Source organism: Brassica napus, chromosome A1 (assembly GCF_020379485.1).
Source record: "Brassica napus cultivar Da-Ae chromosome A1, Da-Ae, whole genome shotgun sequence".
Lineage (NCBI taxonomy): Eukaryota > Viridiplantae > Streptophyta > Magnoliopsida > Brassicales > Brassicaceae > Brassica > Brassica napus.
The window spans coordinates 367,223-385,087 of NC_063434.1; the positions used below are offsets into that span (position 1 = coordinate 367,223).

General features: G+C 41.2%; 5 protein-coding genes and 1 pseudogene across 6 annotated transcripts; 1 reads left to right on the forward strand and 5 right to left on the reverse strand.

Annotated features, from left to right (window-relative positions):
• Window positions 1-682: 682 nt before the first annotated feature.
• Window positions 683-2,097, reverse strand: LOC106354745 (F-box/kelch-repeat protein At4g39590). The gene has a single exon (XM_013795040.3). The coding sequence runs from the start codon at window positions 2,043-2,045 to the stop codon at window positions 894-896; it is 1,152 nt and encodes a 383-aa protein (XP_013650494.2). The 5' UTR covers window positions 2,046-2,097; the 3' UTR covers window positions 683-893.
• A 658-nt stretch (window positions 2,098-2,755) lies between these two features.
• Window positions 2,756-4,325, reverse strand: LOC106353856 (annotated as a pseudogene).
• A 114-nt stretch (window positions 4,326-4,439) lies between these two features.
• Window positions 4,440-6,303, reverse strand: LOC106369457 (F-box/kelch-repeat protein At4g39590-like). Its single transcript, XM_013809612.3, has one exon. The coding sequence runs from the start codon at window positions 6,161-6,163 to the stop codon at window positions 4,925-4,927; it is 1,239 nt and encodes a 412-aa protein (XP_013665066.2). The 5' UTR covers window positions 6,164-6,303; the 3' UTR covers window positions 4,440-4,924.
• Window positions 6,304-6,755: 452 nt separating this feature from the next.
• Window positions 6,756-7,826, reverse strand: LOC106369467 (putative F-box/kelch-repeat protein At1g61540). The gene has a single exon (XM_048777669.1). It carries the CDS (start codon window positions 7,804-7,806, stop codon window positions 6,796-6,798), a length of 1,011 nt encoding a protein of 336 aa, XP_048633626.1. The 5' UTR covers window positions 7,807-7,826; the 3' UTR covers window positions 6,756-6,795.
• A 1,110-nt stretch (window positions 7,827-8,936) lies between these two features.
• On the reverse strand, window positions 8,937-11,597 carry LOC106369475 (putative F-box/kelch-repeat protein At1g61540). Its single transcript, XM_048777652.1, has one exon. It carries the CDS (start codon window positions 10,189-10,191, stop codon window positions 8,944-8,946), a length of 1,248 nt encoding a protein of 415 aa, XP_048633609.1. The 5' UTR covers window positions 10,192-11,597; the 3' UTR covers window positions 8,937-8,943.
• A 170-nt stretch (window positions 11,598-11,767) lies between these two features.
• On the forward strand, window positions 11,768-16,575 carry LOC106357497 (coatomer subunit alpha-2). Of its 2 annotated transcripts, none has more exons than XM_013797505.3 (4): window positions 11,768-12,004; window positions 12,154-12,368; window positions 12,699-13,193; window positions 13,305-16,575. In XM_013797505.3, the coding sequence occupies exons 2-4, from the start codon at window positions 12,161-12,163 to the stop codon at window positions 16,265-16,267; spliced, it is 3,666 nt and encodes a 1,221-aa protein (XP_013652959.2). In that variant the 5' UTR covers window positions 11,768-12,004; window positions 12,154-12,160; the 3' UTR covers window positions 16,268-16,575. The 2 variants fall into 2 exon arrangements, with proteins under 2 accessions (XP_013652959.2, XP_022563778.2); XM_022708057.2 differs by having other exon boundaries at window positions 11,801-12,024.
• Window positions 16,576-17,865: the final 1,290 nt, after the last annotated feature.

A 17,865-nucleotide genomic window follows, 5' to 3' on the forward strand; every position in this document is an offset into this window, starting at 1 on the left:
TTACATAACCATTATAATACAATAATTTAATCAAAAATACAATTAAAAAAATATTAAAAAGAATAGTTATATACTTAATATTTGAAAATAAAAGATATTTTTGCTAAAATTATACTTACCTGGCCAAAGAGATCGACCATCTTTTTACGGATCATTCGAATGTTGAGCATGTGGTCGATCCAAAAATACTCTGCAGTTTAATAAAATCTCTAAAACATTTATTCCAACACTCAAAAGATAGTTTTGCTAAATATGATAACTAGATAGCCAATAAAATTACAAAAAAATATTTAAATAGTAAAAAATATGTTAATTTAACGTGTTAAAATTTAAAAATAAATTTTAATTATGACATGCATTTTAACATTTATATAAATATAAATCATAGCCTTAATATAAATAATTTAACAACTTAAATTAGAAAAAAATAAAAAACCCGGGCGTAGCCCGGGTTAATCCCTAGTGTTTCAATGAAAGTAATCTTTTGGTTTGCTCAATACATTTTACCTTAAACAGCAAAACTTCCTACTTTCTGCAACTTAAACACTCATTTTCCGTCGAAGATCGTACTATAAAGTATATACAACCAAAACACTAGCTATGCATCCATGTGTTACTTCTTCTCGTGAAAGTAATTAGAAGCCTATCCTTCTCTCTATGCAACATAAATAAACAAGCTAAATCATCATCAACACATTATATGTGAACGAATGCAAATCATATTCTGCTAAAAACATGAAACAACCATTCATTAGAGTCGCATGTCAGCGGAAGGGAGACACCTAAAGAACACAAATGTACAAAAAAACAAAACGAGACTACCGACACCAGTGAGTGATTCTCCCATCAAACGTTAAAACCTGTTCTCACTTCTCTCACCTGTAGTAATTTCATCAAACCGTAGCAGAAAGAACATTTGCATCGAACAAGCGAAACGGCTCGTTGAGTGAAAGCACGACATCTAACCACTCGACAATCCCCCACATCTCATCTCCATCGCGCATCTCTAGCGCAATCTCAGCACACCAAACCACGAACTCCGAACGCAAATAACCTTCCCACAACAAAGCCATCTTCTTCCCACCATGATCCACCATTTTACAATACCCATAAAAATTAGGCAGATCTTCAACACCATTTAACTTTTTCCATGAACTTGCCTTGGAGTCATACCATCTAAACTCTCTGTCGTCGTCCCAAAGGAACATGACGTCTCCTATCACGCAGTGATTAAAGGATGCCGCAAACGCCATATCGATTCCCAATCCTATCGGGTTCCAACTAGCTTCCTTGGGATCGTAAACCACATTCTCATTACCACGGATGTACAATTTTCCTCCAATTCCAAAGCTTCTAACTGAAGCTCCTGGGCGTGTCTCCGTGCCAGGGTTCGCCACATTTCCCCAAGTTCGGGTCTTTGGATCAAATACTTCAATCCAATTCACGGAACTGGGGTCTTCACACCCTCCTGCTACGTATATCTTCCCATCGATTAAGCTCGCAGCAGGGGAGCTCCGCTTCAATCGCATCCTTGGAGCCCTGTGCCACGTGTTGAATCGACAATCAAGGACCGAGACTCTCGAAGAAGAGGGCATGTCCCCGCCGATCCTGTAGATGTTAGACCCAACGGCTACGAGACTCATAGATCGTGCAGGACGCAGTTGGGGAGATGGGACTGGGATGAATAGATGGCCGCTTGACCGGTCGGTTACGGTTCGGTTTGGTTTACGGCAGAGAACGAACCAATACGTGTCAAGATTACGAGGGTAATCGCGATCATAGCGTAAGCACAGATAGAGGCAACTCTCTGTGCGGTGTAAGAGGGAGCGAGCCTCGTAAAGATCCGGCGAGGCAACGACGGATCGGAACTTTTTGGAGACGAGGGAGAGAGTTGGGTAGTACAATCTAGAGACGCGCGCTAGGCAATTCAGTAGCAAATCGTAAGGAAGAGACAAAATCGAGATCTCCGGAGACTGTGTCGTCATCTTCTTATGCGGTGGTTTGTCGCCGTTCACGGCGGCGGAAGATTCGGCTGTCGACGACATTTTGTAGGGTGAAATGTGATGAAATGAATTAGAAAGGAGACGACGGTTTATAGAGTGAGTGTGACTTACGCGCTTGTATTGGGCGTGAGGAAACTCAAAACCAACTTTTTGGGCTTAAAAGCATGTCAGTGATGGGCTTTTGATTTTATGAACTAAAGCCTATGCATTATTTTTCTACCTCATCCATTGAAATTCCATAATAGTATAATACTAATCGAGTTCATAATACAAATCATTCGAAAAGAAAAAAACATAATAAAAATCTATACGGTGTTTGCATAGATAACTGAGTTTCTGATCATTTGTGACTTCACATAGGCTTTAAACTGTCTTTCAACTATTTGGGAAGCACGTGGTGAGTCTCCTTGGAGAGTAATGGTCATTCTCATTTTCAATGTTCTATAGCCTTTCCACAATCTCTCAGGCCATTTTTGTGACTAGTTTACTCCAAATTATTCAGATATTAAATCAAAGCTCGGGACGTATAGAAGCGTCTCAGATCTTACACCAACTGAAATCACCATTGAGGTATGTCTCAGAACCTCTATGTTCCTACTGACTTTTTGTACATTTCAGTTTGTTAGTTTTGATAAAGCTCTCTAACTGCTCAATCATATTCATAATCAGGCCTTTGAGCAAGTTCAGAGCCTTCTAAGCAAAGAAGAACTAGAAAGCCAACTACTATGTGTACGCCAGTTAACCACGAAAACTACAATCAAATGATGCATTTTTGTTGAAAATTACATTCAACAAAACCAGGCATTTCATAGGTCACAAAATAAGCTAAGCCCTCGAAGGTTTTACACAAAGTGAAATGATGCCAGAGAATTATACAGCAAAATGATATTACTAAAGATTCATGACAATCAAAGTCGGTCCCATAACTAAGCCATCAAACGGTAGCAGCAAGAGCATAGTCAATGCTACATGACTTGGGGACTTTAAGCACTGCTTCCTTCCACTCAACCTTACCCCAAATCTCTTGATCGCTGCGCCTCTCAAGCGCAATCACTGCACACCAAATAATCTTGTCCACATAGCCACTGGAAGCCACACCCCTGCCCCACAAAACAGCCAACTTCCCACCAAAATCCGCCAATCTAGCAGTATAACGTGGGAACTTAGGCAGTCCTTTCAAACCCTTCAAAACTTTCCAGAGTCTTACCGCAGAATCATACCATTTGAACTCTTCGTTGTTATAAACGTAAATCACGTTCTCAACCACACAGTAAGAGAACCAAACCCATTCCGAACTCATCTCCATATCCGCACTTTCCCATCGACCTTCCCTCGTATCGTAAACCAAACCATTACAGGATCCGAAAACGTGTACCTTTCCGTCGATCCCTGCGCTTGTACTTATAGAATCATATAGGAGTCGCATCTCCGCAGCAGGGAGGCTAGGCAGAAGCTCCCAAGTTTGTGTTTTCGGGTGGAAAACCTCCATCCAGTCGGGAGAAGTAGAGTTAGAGTCTCCGGCTACGTATATCTTTCCATCAATCACATTGGCGTGTGGGTAGTCCCGCTCCACCAACATGCTTGGACCGTCGCGCCACGTGTTGGACCGACAGTCCAGGACTGAGACGCTGGACGAGGGCTCGTTGGCTTCGTCAATGGGTCCGCCAATGTTGTAGATATCCGATCCAACGGCCAGTGCGCAGAGCGAGAAGGAGGAGTTGGGAGTTTAGCTAAAGCATACCCACTTGGTTTCTTCTTGGTGGTTAGGGTTCGATCAGGTTTCCGGCAGAGGGTGAACCAGCGAGGGATTGGGTCAGGATGGAAGCTTAGACACACATAGAGACAGCTCTCGGTGCGGCCTGAAGAGGATCGGGTCTTGTAAAGCTCCGGTGAAGAAACGAGAGATGCAAAGCTCTTGGAGACGAGTGAAAGAGTAGGATAGTACAGTCTCGAGGCGCGTGCGAAGCAGCTTAGTAGCAAATCATCAGGAAGCGAAGGATTCGGAGTCGATTCCGGCGGCGGCGGCGCTTTTTTATTCTTATTAACCGACGGTTTCTTCATCGTCTTCCTCTTCTTTACCGGGAACGACATTGTCGGAATCAGCTATACCAAAAGAATCAACTTTCTCCGACGGAAGTAGAGAGAGAGAACATCTTGTCACACTTCTTCCATTGTGAGAGGGATAAATCAAATTATGGGCTCATTTAGAAAATAGTTATCAAAATCCTTTTAATAATATATTAATGGGCCTTAAAGCCCAGCTTTGAAACTGAAATTGGTGGGTGTTTTCAAGATTGTAACGCAAGCAAGAAAAGCCTCCCCAAGTTAAAGGAAATAGAAACAAAGATCTTTGTTCACCCACACGACCGAACTCCCTTCCACTGAGAGCATCTTGTCACATTTCTTCCATTGAGTATGTAAAAGGACCCTTCATGATAATAGAACTATAGATTCTTTCACACTAAAAGTAACCCCATTCTAGTAGCTCCGTGATCAAGACATGAATATATAGATAGGTTTACCTTTAAACAGCAAAACCTCCATTTTTCTGACCACTCATTATTCTCGTCAATGTAGTTTGAAGTGTATCCTTTTTATCCAAACACAAATAAAAGTTCTTTGCATTGGTCAATATAATTGCCACCACAATTAGCAAAGCTAAATCATCAACACATTACTTGTGAAACAAATGCAAAATCCTATTATGCTAAAAAAACATGAAACAATTATAAAGAAAGCTTTCAAAAAAAAAACATGAAACAATAATTCATTAGAGTCGCATATCAACCAAAGGGAGATATACCTCAAAGAAAGCAAATACTCAAAAACAAAAACGAAACCACCCGCACAAGTGAATGATTCTTCATTCTTTTTCATCACCGTTCAAGCCACATGTTCTCATCAGCTAGCAGTCATTTCAATCAGACAGTAGCAGAAAGAATATCCGCATCGAACAAGCCACATTGCTCGTGGGTTGTGAGCACGACATCAAACCACTCCACCTTCCCCCACATCTCGTCCCCGCGCCTCTCAAGCGCAATCTCAGCACACCAAATAGATCTCTCTTCGCCACGTCCAAAAACCTTCCACAAGACAGCCATCTTTCCACCAACATCCACCATTTTACAATCTCCATCAAAATCAGGCAAATCTTCAACACCATTCAACTTCTTCCATGAACTTGCATTAAAGTCGTACCATCTAAACTCTCTTTCATTCCAAAGAAACAAGACGTCTCCTATCACGCAGTGAAAATAGGACACTGCAGAAGCCACACCATTCATATCCATTTCCATATCCATAGCCTCATACATATCCATACCCATACCCATAACCACATCCATATCCATACCCATACCCAACTCTATCATCGGGTTCCATCTAGCTTCCTTGGGATCGTAAACCACACACTTACGGTTATGACCAAAGAGGTACAACTTTCCTTCAATTCCAAAGCTCTCGAGTTCAGCTCCTGATGACGGGCGTATCTCAGCGCCAGGATTGGTCACATTTCCCCACGTTTGAGTCTTTGGATCAAATACCTCTACCCAGTTCTCGGAGTTGACATCTTCACACCCTCCCGCTACATATATCTTCCCCTCAACTAAGCTTGCGGCAGGGGAGCTCCGCTTCTCTCGCATCACTGGAGCACTGTGCCACGTGTTGAACCGACAATCAAGCACCAAGACTTCAGAAGAAGAGGGCGTGTACCCGCCCGTCTTGTAGATGTTAGACCCAGCGGCTACGATGCTAACATCCTTAGATGTTAGACCCGTAGATCGCTCATGACGCACATCGGGAGACGTGACTGGGATGAAAAGACGGTCGGTTAGGGTTCGGTTTGGTTTCATGCAGAGAGCGAACCAATGTGGGTTAGGGTCAAGAGGGGGGTCTCGATAGTAGCGTAAGCACAGATAGAGGCAACTCTCGGTGCGGTTTAAGCGAGAGCGGGTCTGGTAAAGCTCCGGTGAGGCAACTACGGATCCGAGCTTTTTGGAGACGACGGAGAGAGTTGGATAGTACATTCTCGACACGCGCGCTATGATATTCAATATCAAATCGTAAGGAAGGGACCAAAGAGAGATCTCCGGGGACTGCTTCGACATCTTCTTACGCGGTGGTTGGTCGCCGTTCGCGACTGCGGAAGTTCTGGTCGACATTTTGAGGGTTAAATGTGATGAAATGAATTAGGGCGGAGAAGACAGTTAATATAGTGCGAATTGCGTATGTTACACGCTTATATTATGTCAATATCAGCGATGGGCTTTTTATTTTATGAACTAGAAGCCCATGCATTATTTTTGTTTTACTCCCAATTTTTTCTCTCATCTATTGAAGTTCATGATACTAGTTCGTAAAAGATGCAAAGAAGACTATTTATTCAACTATTCAGCGTGTTTTATTCAGTGACATAACAGGTTCTTAGCACTTTCTTAATCCAGTAGATTTTCTCCAAAAACATATATAAAAGAAAAAGAGAAATGTTGGACTGGTTCTATGATGGCTTGATAACCAGAAAATATTAGAGTCAAAACTGAAAAAGATAATGAAAGCAACAGCATCAGTTCTTACCTTTCTCACCGCATATATCAGATTTATAATGTGAGATAGAAGTGAAAAATTGTCAATTGCATTGAGCTAAAAAAAAAGCAACCATTCATCATAGTCATACAATAAAAAGAGAAAGGAGAACCCACACACACACAAAAAAAAAGCAAGTATTCAAAGCAAAACGAAAGTACCCCCCACGATAATAATCGTTCAAGCATGTTATCATGAAAAGTAAAATACATCAAACAGAAGCAGAAACAGCATAGAACGAGGAACAAGACTCGTGCGTACTAAGCACAGAATCAAACCACTCAACCTTCCCCCACATCTCATCTCCATGCCGCCTTTCAAACGTAATCTCAGCACACCAGATCTTGCATTCCTGACTGGTCTTAGTATTCCACAAAAGCCCCATCTTTCCACCAAGATCTACCATTGCCATTTTACAGAATTTAGGGTCGTGAAGATCAGGCAATCCTTTAACATCACTCACTTCCTTACATAGACGTGTTTTAGAGTCATACCATTTGAACGCTCCTGATTCCCAAAAGAACAATACATCGTCTATCACACAATGACACTCTCTTGCTGCCTTATACTTATGGTACCAATCGAAAACACGTGGGTTAGTCACAAAGCCCCAAGTTTGTTTCTCTAAATCAAACGCTTCGACCCGGTCGGGGTAACCGACGTACCTTTTATCACAACCTCCGGCTACATATATCTTCCCATCAAAAAATGTCGCTGTGGAGGATGAGTCCCGCTCCACCCACATGCTAGGAGCCTGGCGCCACATGTGAGTACGACAATCAAGGACAGAGAAACTATAAGAACACTTCCGCTTCGAGAGTTTGCATGTGGAATGATCACCGCCACCTATCTTGTAGACATCAGATCCAACCGCTACGAGTGTCGAAGACTGCGCAGGATGCAAATATTTTGGAGATGGGACCATCTCCATATAATAGCCACTTGACTCGTTAGCTATGTTTCGACTAGGTCGACGTTTCATATTGAACCAATATGTTTCAGGATCACGACAGAAGCTTAGGTAAAGATAGACACACTTCTCGGTACGGTTTAGGATCGACCGGGTTTGGTGAATCTCCGGTGAGGCAATGATGGATCGGAAATTTTTGGAGACACAGGAGAGAGCTGGATAGTACAGTCTAGAGACTCGGGCTAAGCAGTTTATGAGCAAATCGTCAGGAAGAGACGAGAAAGATATCGACATAGGTTCTGTCTCCGGCATCTTTTTATCATGCGGTGGATCTTTGCGGCTCGTGGCTGCTGAAGATCTGGATTAGGGAGAACTTTCTAGGGTTTCTTGTGGATATCTCGGTAACGTAAAGTTGTCCGCTTATCTTGTGCGTGAAGATAAATAATCAATACCTTAGCTCATGGGTTATATCCTTATATGTGAATAATGGCCTTTTAGTTTAGAAGGATAAATCGCCAAACTTCTGTATTTTTTACTCCGAGTTAAATGTTTGTTTTACGTTCGTTACATAACTTTTTTTTTGGTCTTGGTCTTTTATCTACTTCAACTTATTATCAAGAAAACGTATTATATTTATATGCTTTAGAGGAGGAAAATGAAATTGGACCGGTTCAACTACATACAAAATTCAAGAGTCAAGATAACAGATTATTTTGACATCATAATCTAATATATCTTCAGTAAAAAAACATATATTCTACATCACATGAAATATAATAATAAACGCGTTTAGTGTGTCTAATTTAATAATTTTCTTTGTCTACGTTCCAAATTATACATATACAAATTACAACCTGATCAAACTTAGAGTATAGACCAACCAAAAAAAATGTACACGGTTCGGTTGATAACCTTGATTATTCTCTTGTTCTTTGCATCTTTGAACACAATCGTCTTCGGGTTAACATACGATAACGAGTCTCACAATACCAGTAAGTTGACCGTTGCTATGGGAAACTTCTTCTCTCATCTCTTGATGGTTTGGTATCAAAAGGTCGTCAACAGTGTCAGGGTAGCAGTAGGACCAGTCTCTCACGGCCTGTGCGTCAGTACTGATTAAGTCCATGGATTGAAATTAAAAAGGGATTTTTGGATATGGTTAGTTTGTTCTAAAACCGAAGATAAGGAACCAAACCCCGAGTAGCTTCAGAGAACTGTACATGCCCTTTAATTTGTGCAACACAGACAAAAGTTTGTTCTGCGGTATTTTGTCAAAATAAGCTAGACCGTCTACAAGACTACAAGTAGAACCATGGTGAAACAATGAAAATTGCATTGATCTGGAAACATTAAACAACCATACTAAAAGAGAAAAGGAACTCAAAAAAAAAACGAAACTACCCCCACAATAATAACCGTCCAACCATGTTCTCATGAGGAGTAAATAAATCAAACAGAAGCAGAAACAACATGGAACGAAGAACAAGACTGGTGGGTTCTAAGCACAGAATCAAACCACTCAACTTTCCCCCACATCTCATCTCCATCGCGCCTCTCAAGCGCAATCCCAGCACACCAAACCCTACACTCCTGATTGGTCGCTGTATACAAATACTGATCCCACAAAAACCCAATCTTTCCACCGAGATCCACCATCTCCACTTGACAGACTTGAGGGTCGGGCGAAAGTTCAGGCAAACCTTCAACACCAATCAAATCCTTCCATAAATATGACTTGGAGTCATACCATTTGAACACTCTTTTATATCTATCCCACAAGAACAAGACATCGTCAATCACGCAATGACACCCTCTTTCTACCCGAAACATACCATACATCTCCCTTCCTAACTCTGACCATTTACCTTCCTCGGGATTATACACCGCAGCCTCATCCCCAAAAATGTAGAGCTTCCCTTCAAGTGATACGCTTTTGGCTTCAAAGCCCTTAACTCTATCCTCCTCGTACAGTCTGAAAATACGAGGGTTCGTCACGGGGACCCACGTTTGTGTCTCCAGATCAAACGCTTCGATCCAGTTGGGTTTACTCACGTACTCTTCATCACATCCACCGGCTACGTATATCTTCCCATCAAATAACGTCGCTGTGGCGTTCGCGTTGCGCGCCATCCCCATGCCCGGAGCCTGGCGCCACGTGTGAGTGCGACAGTCTAGGACAGAGACACTTACACAATAGTTCCTCTTCCATATTTTGCATTCATGCAAATGATTAGCGCCGCCGATCTTGTAGATATCAGATCCAACGGATACGAGCGTCGACGACTGCGCGGGACGCAAATAGTTCGGACATGGGATTTGCTCCATGTAATAGCCACTTGACCCGTTGGCTACGTTACGACAAGGTAGACCGCTTAGAGTGAGCCAATAAGTTTTGGGGTCAAAAGGGAAGCGTAAGTAAAGGTAGATACACTTCTCGGTACGGTTTAGGCGCGAGCGAGTTGCGTAAAGCTCCGGTGAAGCAATGATGGATCGGAAACGTTTGGAGACGCGTGAGAGAAAGTGATAGTACAGTCTGGAGACGCGTGCTAAGCAGTTTATCAGCAAATCGTCGGGAAGTGACAGGATCGATATCGACGTAGGTTCTGTCGCCAGCGATGACTTCTTCATCTTTTTATCACGCGGTGGATCTTTACCGCTCGTGGCGGCTGAAGATCTAGATTTGGATTTGGAAGACATTAGAGAGAAAGTTTTCTGGAGAAGATTACTGTGAAAAGAAGAAGTTTTTAGTGTTTATAACTTTCTAGGGTTTACCGAACTGCGGATATCTCGGAAACGTATGTCCGCTCATCTTGCGCGGCAAGATAAGTAATTAAAACCTTGGCCCATGGGCTAAATGTTAGCATGTGCAATAATGGTCTTCTAGTTTAGGATGATGAATCGCCAAATTCTATAATGTTACTCTAATTAAATGTTTGTTTTTGCCTTTCGTTATATTGCGGTCTTGGTCTGTTTCTACGTCAACATATTCTCACGAAGACATATTATTTATATGCTATAGAGGAGAAAAAATGAAGTTGGACCGGTTCAACTAACATAAAAAATAACTCAAGAGTCAAACATGAACATAAAAATATGCTAATGAACGCGTTTAATGTGCTCTAGATTAATAGTTTTCTTTGTCTACGTTCCAAATTAGCAACGTAACCCACCTAATCTTTGTGCATGTTCTCTACATATAAATACATATACAAATTACAAAGTGATCAAACTTAAAAGAGTATAGACCAACCAGCAAAAAAGCCCAACAAAATGTACATAATTCGGCTTATAACTTTGATTATTCTCTTGTTCGTTGCATCACTGAACACAATCGCCTTCGCTGGATTAGCATACGATAACGAATCTCGCAATACCAGTAAGTTGATGGTTACTATGGGAAACTTCTTCTTTCATCCCTTGAATTGGTTTTGTATTTCTTAGAAATTAGTATTGAATTTTTTTTCCCTTTCTTTTGTTGGAAAAGAAACAGGAGAAGCGGTTTGGGATAAAAAGGTCGTCAACAATCTCAGAGGTGCAGTAGGACCCAGTATCTCACGGCCTGCGCGTCAGTACCGAGTAAGTCCATGGAGGGGTTCCGATGACTCTAACTCGACTCCATGGGAACGTAATGCTATGATTGAGGCATTTTTCCGATAACAAGCAATGATATGACCAATTCATATGTGCAACTCTTTTTCATATTTACACCAAAAAAAACTCTTTTTCATATGTGTAACTCTGTTCCATACTAGTTTCTAATAAACTTCTTCTTGACTGGCACAAAAGAACTTCAGACTTTTTTTTGGGTTTGGCAATTAAAAATGATCTTGAGAAGGTTAGTTTGTTCTAAAAAAATAACTAATTCTTTTTGATTTGTATTTTAATAAAACCATATTTTTTTAGAAAAAATAGAAGTGAACTTTACTAGTGTATTATTCTATTTCTAATACATTTAGAATGGAATTCAAAATTTATGATGAAGTTTCTATATTAATTAATGAAGAGAAATATAAAGGCAAACTAAAAATGAATTATGAACTATTACATAACACAAACATAATAAAAATGGTTATTATTTTACTTAAACATATACATCTAGAATTTTGTTGTGTTTTATATTATGGTTCTTAAAAATGAAAAACATTAAACTAATCACTTTAATTTCTGAATTAATTAAATTTTACTAAAAACAAAGTAACAAGCAAAATGATCCGAAACCCAATAGGCTTTACTAGTATATTATAAGGCCCAAAAGTGTCAGTCCTTGTACACTTACAAACACCACCAAACGTAAGTGTAAATTTCATTTACAAATAAGAAGCGGAGACGCGAGGAAGAGAATTGGAAGCAGATCTGTGCGACGAAACTGAATCTCTTTCCATCGATTTCTCAAACTTATATCGTTGCGTTTCTCTGACTCTCGCTTCTCCGTTAATGCTACTGATCTCCACCGTGAAGCTCTGATTGATCGCTTTTTCTTCCCCCCTCCTGTGAACTGATCCGATCCGAGGTGAATCCCTATTTCTCATTGTACGAATCTCGATTTCCGATGGATCTCTCACTACTTTGTTTCCTTCAGATCTGCTTGCGATGGATTACGTTTTCTGCGAAATGACTCGCTTATAATCTTTCGTTCTCTGTGATCTGGTTTGTGTGCAGAGCGAATATGTTGACGAAGTTCGAGACAAAGAGTAACAGAGTGAAGGGCCTCACCTTCCACCCTAAACGGCCATGGATCCTCGCCAGTTTGCACAGTGGTGTGATCCAGCTCTGGGATTACCGTATGGGTACTTTGATCGATCGATTCGACGAGCACGAAGGTCCGGTTCGTGGTGTTCATTTTCACAATTCTCAGCCTCTCTTCGTCTCCGGAGGTATAGTATATGCTTTTTTTTTATTAATCTAGATTTTGAGCTACAAGTCCGTATTTATTAAAATTTTCATCATCTATATAAACCATGATATGATATAATCTGCTTAGTAATAATATATCTTAGTGTGTGTGTGCTCTATTTCTAGTTAAATTGGTTATTCAACATATGTTATTTTGGATAATTGAACTTAGTTAATTGTAATCAGATCCCACGTTGCGTGTGCTTTGGGCATATTCTAGAATTGAGAACCTGTTAATGCAACTGTATTTTTTTAAATCCTAATGTTACTCATATGCAGTTACTGGCACTGACAACATTGTGTGTTTGCAGGTGATGATTACAAGATCAAAGTCTGGAACCACAAAACGCACAGGTGCCTTTTCACTCTTCTCGGCCATCTCGACTACATCCGCACTGTCCAATTCCACCACGAGAACCCCTGGATTGTGAGTGCTAGTGACGATCAGACTATCCGCATTTGGAACTGGCAGTCACGGACTTGTATTTCTGTGCTTACTGGCCACAACCACTATGTTATGTGTGCTTCTTTCCATCCTAAAGAAGACCTTGTCGTCTCTGCATCTCTGGATCAGACTGTCCGTGTCTGGGATATTGGTTCTCTTAAGAAGAAGACAGTGTCTCCTGCTGATGACCTCATGCGATTCACACAGATGAACTCTGATCTTTTTGGTGGTGTTGACGCTATTGTTAAGTACGTCCTCGAAGGTCATGATAGAGGAGTAAACTGGGCTTCCTTTCATCCCACTCTTCCTCTCATCGTCTCTGGTGCAGATGACCGCCAAGTGAAGCTGTGGCGTATGAATGGTATTTCCCTAGTCTGTCTCTCCTTTTTGATTTTTTTTTAATAACCATTATCTGTACACTAAATTGCTTGGAGCCGATGTAATTAATGGGTTCTTTTTAATTTTATTGCAGAAACTAAAGCTTGGGAGGTGGATACACTGCGAGGCCACATGAATAATGTTTCATCTGTTATGTTCCATGCAAAACAGGACATTATTGTTTCCAACTCTGAGGATAAAAGCATTCGTGTCTGGGATGCTACCAAGCGAACTGGAATCCAAACTTTTCGCCGTGAACATGATCGTTTCTGGATTCTTGCAGTTCACCCTGAGATTAATTTACTGGCAGCGGGGCATGACAACGGTATGATCGTCTTCAAGCTCGAGAGAGAACGTCCTGCATTTGCTTTGAGTGGCAATTCTTTGTTCTATACCAAAGATAGATTTTTGAGGTACTACGATTGTTCAACTCAGAAAGATTCCCAAGTTATCCCTATACGGCGTCCTGGTACTCCAAGCTTGAATCAAAGTCCAAGGACTCTATCATACAGTCCGACGGAAAATGCGGTTTTGATCTGCTCAGATTTAGATGGTGGTTCTTACGAGTTGTACATCATACCGAAAGATAGTGTTGGCAGAAGTGACGTTGTGCAAGATGCAAAGAGGGGGACAGGTGGTTCTGCGGTATTCATTGCCCGTAACCGGTTTGCTGTTCTTGAGAAAAGCACCAGCCAGGTGCTAGTCAAGAATCTCAAGAATGAGGTGGTTAAAAAGAGTTCTCTGCCTATACCCACAGATGCTATCTTTTATGCTGGGACTGGAAATTTGCTCTGTAGATCTGAGGATAAAGTGGTTATATTTGACCTTCAGCAAAGGCTTGTTCTTGGTGAACTTCAGACACCGTTTGTTAGGTATGTTGTTTGGTCTAACGATATGGAGAGTGTTGCTTTGCTCAGCAAACACACTATCATCATTGCAAGCAAAAAACTTGTCCTCCAGTGCACACTTCATGAGACAATACGTGTGAAAAGTGGAGCTTGGGATGACAATGGTGTCTTCATTTACACAACTTTGAACCATATCAAGTACTGTCTTCCTAATGGAGATAGTGGTATCATCCGAACGCTGGATGTCCCTATCTATATCACCAAGGTTTCTGGAAATACGATCTTCTGCTTGGACCGGGATGGGAAAAACAGGGCCATCACCATCAATGCAACTGAATACATTTTCAAGCTTGCACTGCTGAGGAAGAGATATGATCATGTCATGGGCATGATAAAGAACTCCCAGCTATGTGGACAGGCTATGATTGCTTACCTGCAGCAGAAAGGATTCCCTGAAGTTGCCCTCCATTTTGTTGAAGACGAGAGAGTCCGTTTCAATCTAGCTCTTGAAAGTGGCAACATTAGCGTCGCTGTTGCATCCGCTACAGAGATAAATGAGAAAGAGCAGTGGTATAGACTCGGGGTGGAGGCTCTTCGCCAAGGTAATGCTGGAATTGTTGAATTTGCGTACCAGCAAACAAAGAACTTTGAGAGGTTATCTTTTCTATATCTCATTACTGGTAAGTTGGACAAGCTTTCCAAGTTGATGAAGATTGCGGAAGTGAAGAACAATGTAATGGGTCAGTTCCACAATGCTCTCTACCTAGGAGATGTTAAAGAGCGTGTCAAGATACTTGAGAATGCTGGTCATTTACCTCTCGCATATATCACTGCATCGGTTCATGGTTTAAAGGACGTTGCTGAGAGACTGGCGACTGAGCTAGGAGAGAACGTGCCTTCATTGCCTGAAGGGAAAACTCCATCGCTTCTAATGCCACCATCTCCTGTCATGTGTGGTGGTGACTGGCCTCTTCTAAGAGTGATGAAGGGAATATTTGAAGGCGGGCTTGAGAGTGCAGCCAGGGGAGGTGCTGTTGATGAAGAAGAAGAAGAAGATGCTGGTGGTGACTGGGGGGATGCACTTGACATGGTCGATGTTGATGGAATGGAGAACAGAGACATCGATGCCATTTTGGAGGAAGCAGAAAGAGGAGAAGACGAAAATGATGAAGAAGGTGGATGGGAGGAACTTGAGGGCTTAGACCTCCCACCAGAGCTTGACACTCCTAAGGCCTCTGCTAACGCACGTTCATCCGTCTTCGTGACACCTACTCAAGGTATGCCCGTAAGTCATATTTGGAGCCAGAAGTCATCCCTTGCTGCTGAGCAAGCTGCAGCAGGAAGCTTCGACACTGCAATGCGTCTGCTCAACAGGCAGCTTGGTATAAAGAACTTTGCGCCTTTGAAATCGATGTTTATTGATTTGTTCAGTGGCAGCCAAAGCTACCTGCGTGCTTTTTCTTCATCGCCTGTGGTTTCACTTGCCATTGAGCGAGGATGGAGCGAGTCTTCTAGTCCCAACGTCCGTGGCCCACCATCTCTTGTTTATGATTTCTCCCAGCAAGAAGAGAAGCTCAAATCCGGCTATAAAGCTACAACAAGTGGGAAATTGACTGAGGCTCTCCGGCTCTTCCTCTCTATCCTCCACACCATCCCTCTTGTGGTGGTCGAGTCAAGAAGCGAAGTCGATGAGGTAAAGGAACTGGTCACTATCGTCAAAGAATATGTTCTCGGTCTTAAAATGGAGCTTAAGAGAAGAGAGACGAAAGATGATCCAGTGAGGCAGCAGGAGCTCGCTGCTTACTTCACTCACTGCAACCTCCAACTACCTCACTTACGACTTGCGCTGTTTAGTGCAATGGGCGTCTGCTACAAGTCAAAGAACCTCGCCACTGCCTATACCTTCGCCAAAAGATTGTTGGAAACCAACCCAATGGAGAGCCAGGCCAAAACAGCTCGACAGATTGTCCAAGCCGCTGAACGCAATATGACTGATACAACCGAGCTCAACTACGACTTCAGAAACCCGTTCGTGATATGTGGGTCAACCTATGTGCCAATCTACAAAGGTCAGAAAGACGTGTCCTGTCCATACTGCACCGCCAGGTTTGTTCCAGGCCAGCAAGGAAACATATGCGGGGTCTGTGATCTTGCAGTCATTGGCGCAGACGCATCTGGTTTGGTATGCTCTCCTTCTCAAGTTCGTTGACCAGTTCAGATTCATTATCTTGTCCAAACGTAAGGTAAGTACAAGATGCTCTCCTTTTATACGGAAGAAGAGTTTTGAGCTTTTGGTCTTGGTGGTTGTGTACTTAAAAAAAGATTCTGGTCTATGAACTTTTCATTGCAGGTTCTATTATTACTATTTCAGTCTTCTAAGTTGTTTCTTATCTTAGTAACGACCCATGAGAACTTTTACTTGTTGCTCTATATTTCATTTTGTTTGTTTTTTCTATATTTACATAAGTGAGAACTTCAACTTTACGGAAGATGAATGTTTCGTTGCAGATTCTGTTACCCTTCGAGCCTTTTTATTACTGCTAATCTTCAACAATTTGATTATAGAACTCACTTAAACTTTAATTGAATGACCAACCAATCGGCCTTGGTTACTGTCACACTAGTATTAGTCACTAAACAGTTGATTAGTGAAGTTATTGTAAATACATGAGTAGGCCGTTTTGCCTTAGCCGCCTGAGCTTTACGCGTGAGACAAAATCAACCTATGATTGGGCTTTATTCTAGTGGGCCTTAGTTGAATTAACTTAGACCTGTTTTCCACACAACGTGTTTTGGACCAAATCAGAGATATTATATTGAAAAGACTTTTCCTTGGCAAGAAATTCATGAGTCAGAAGAATATCTTCTATCCATCTGTAGAAGCAGACACATGTATTAAATAATATTATTGTATGTCCTGTATGAGCTTTATCAAATCAAAATAAATATTTTTCTTCCTTCAAATCCGAGATTAACGACTTATTCCACTTGACCGGAGAGCAATTTCCCAAAAAAATAGTTATATAAATACACCATTTTACATGTTACAAGATTCATGAAAAAAGAAAACAAAACCAAAAAAAGATGTACATGGTTTGGTTGGTGACTTTGTTTATCCTCTTGTTCGCTGCATCATCAGACACTGTTTTGGCTCGTCTACCATGTGATCCTTCCAAAACAAGTAAGCATTTAGATATGAGAAAGTATTTCAGTCGTCTCCCAAACATTTTTCTATACAAAAACTTTGCTGTAACTCTGCTTTTAAAGAGAAATATATATATATATATATATATATCTTTTTGTAGAGAAATATAAGACTGACCATTTTCGATTTTCCGGTGGCTTTACCGGTCCGGCTTCCTACAAACTTATCATACATTTTGAATCCTACAAAAAATGTAAAATGCATATAAGAGAAAATTAATAATCATATTTTAATGTTTTCTCAGGGATATATTAGAAATACATGTCGATCTATGATACCTTTTTTTTTGGTAAAATATTTATGATACCTTAATATCTATCATTGTCATCTTACAAAAATTGAAAAATCTGCACGTGTCTATATTTTGTTTTGTTGGGAACCGAAGTAGGAGGAGTTTGGAATAAAAAGTTGAATAGAGAGATGAAGATTGGAGTAGGAGGTAGTAGCTCACGGCCTGCAGGTCAAGGACGAGGACGTGGATCCCATCCATAACGTAGCGACAATCGTATATGCTTACCCCAGTACTTTCTAAAATATATTTATTTTTGTGCAAAAAAATTCTGACTTCGGTACAAAAACTTTCTAACTCCACCACTGTATCT

Excerpts from the sequence above, each read along its gene's own strand:
- LOC106354745 (XM_013795040.3), bottom strand. The coding sequence starts at position 2,045 with ATGTCGTCGACAGCCGAATCTTCCGCCGCCGTGAACGGCGACAAACCA.
- LOC106369457 (XM_013809612.3), bottom strand. The coding sequence starts at position 6,163 with ATGTCGACCAGAACTTCCGCAGTCGCGAACGGCGACCAACCACCGCGT.
- LOC106369467 (XM_048777669.1), bottom strand. The coding sequence starts at position 7,806 with ATGCCGGAGACAGAACCTATGTCGATATCTTTCTCGTCTCTTCCTGAC.
- LOC106369475 (XM_048777652.1), bottom strand. The coding sequence starts at position 10,191 with ATGTCTTCCAAATCCAAATCTAGATCTTCAGCCGCCACGAGCGGTAAA.
- LOC106357497 (XM_013797505.3), top strand. The coding sequence starts at position 12,161 with ATGTTGACGAAGTTCGAGACAAAGAGTAACAGAGTGAAGGGCCTCACC. Across the intron at positions 12,369-12,698 it reads GCCTCTCTTCGTCTCCGGAG|GTGATGATTACAAGATCAAA; the intron begins GTATAGTATATG and ends GTGTGTTTGCAG. Across the intron at positions 13,194-13,304 it reads GAAGCTGTGGCGTATGAATG|AAACTAAAGCTTGGGAGGTG; the intron begins GTATTTCCCTAG and ends ATTTTATTGCAG.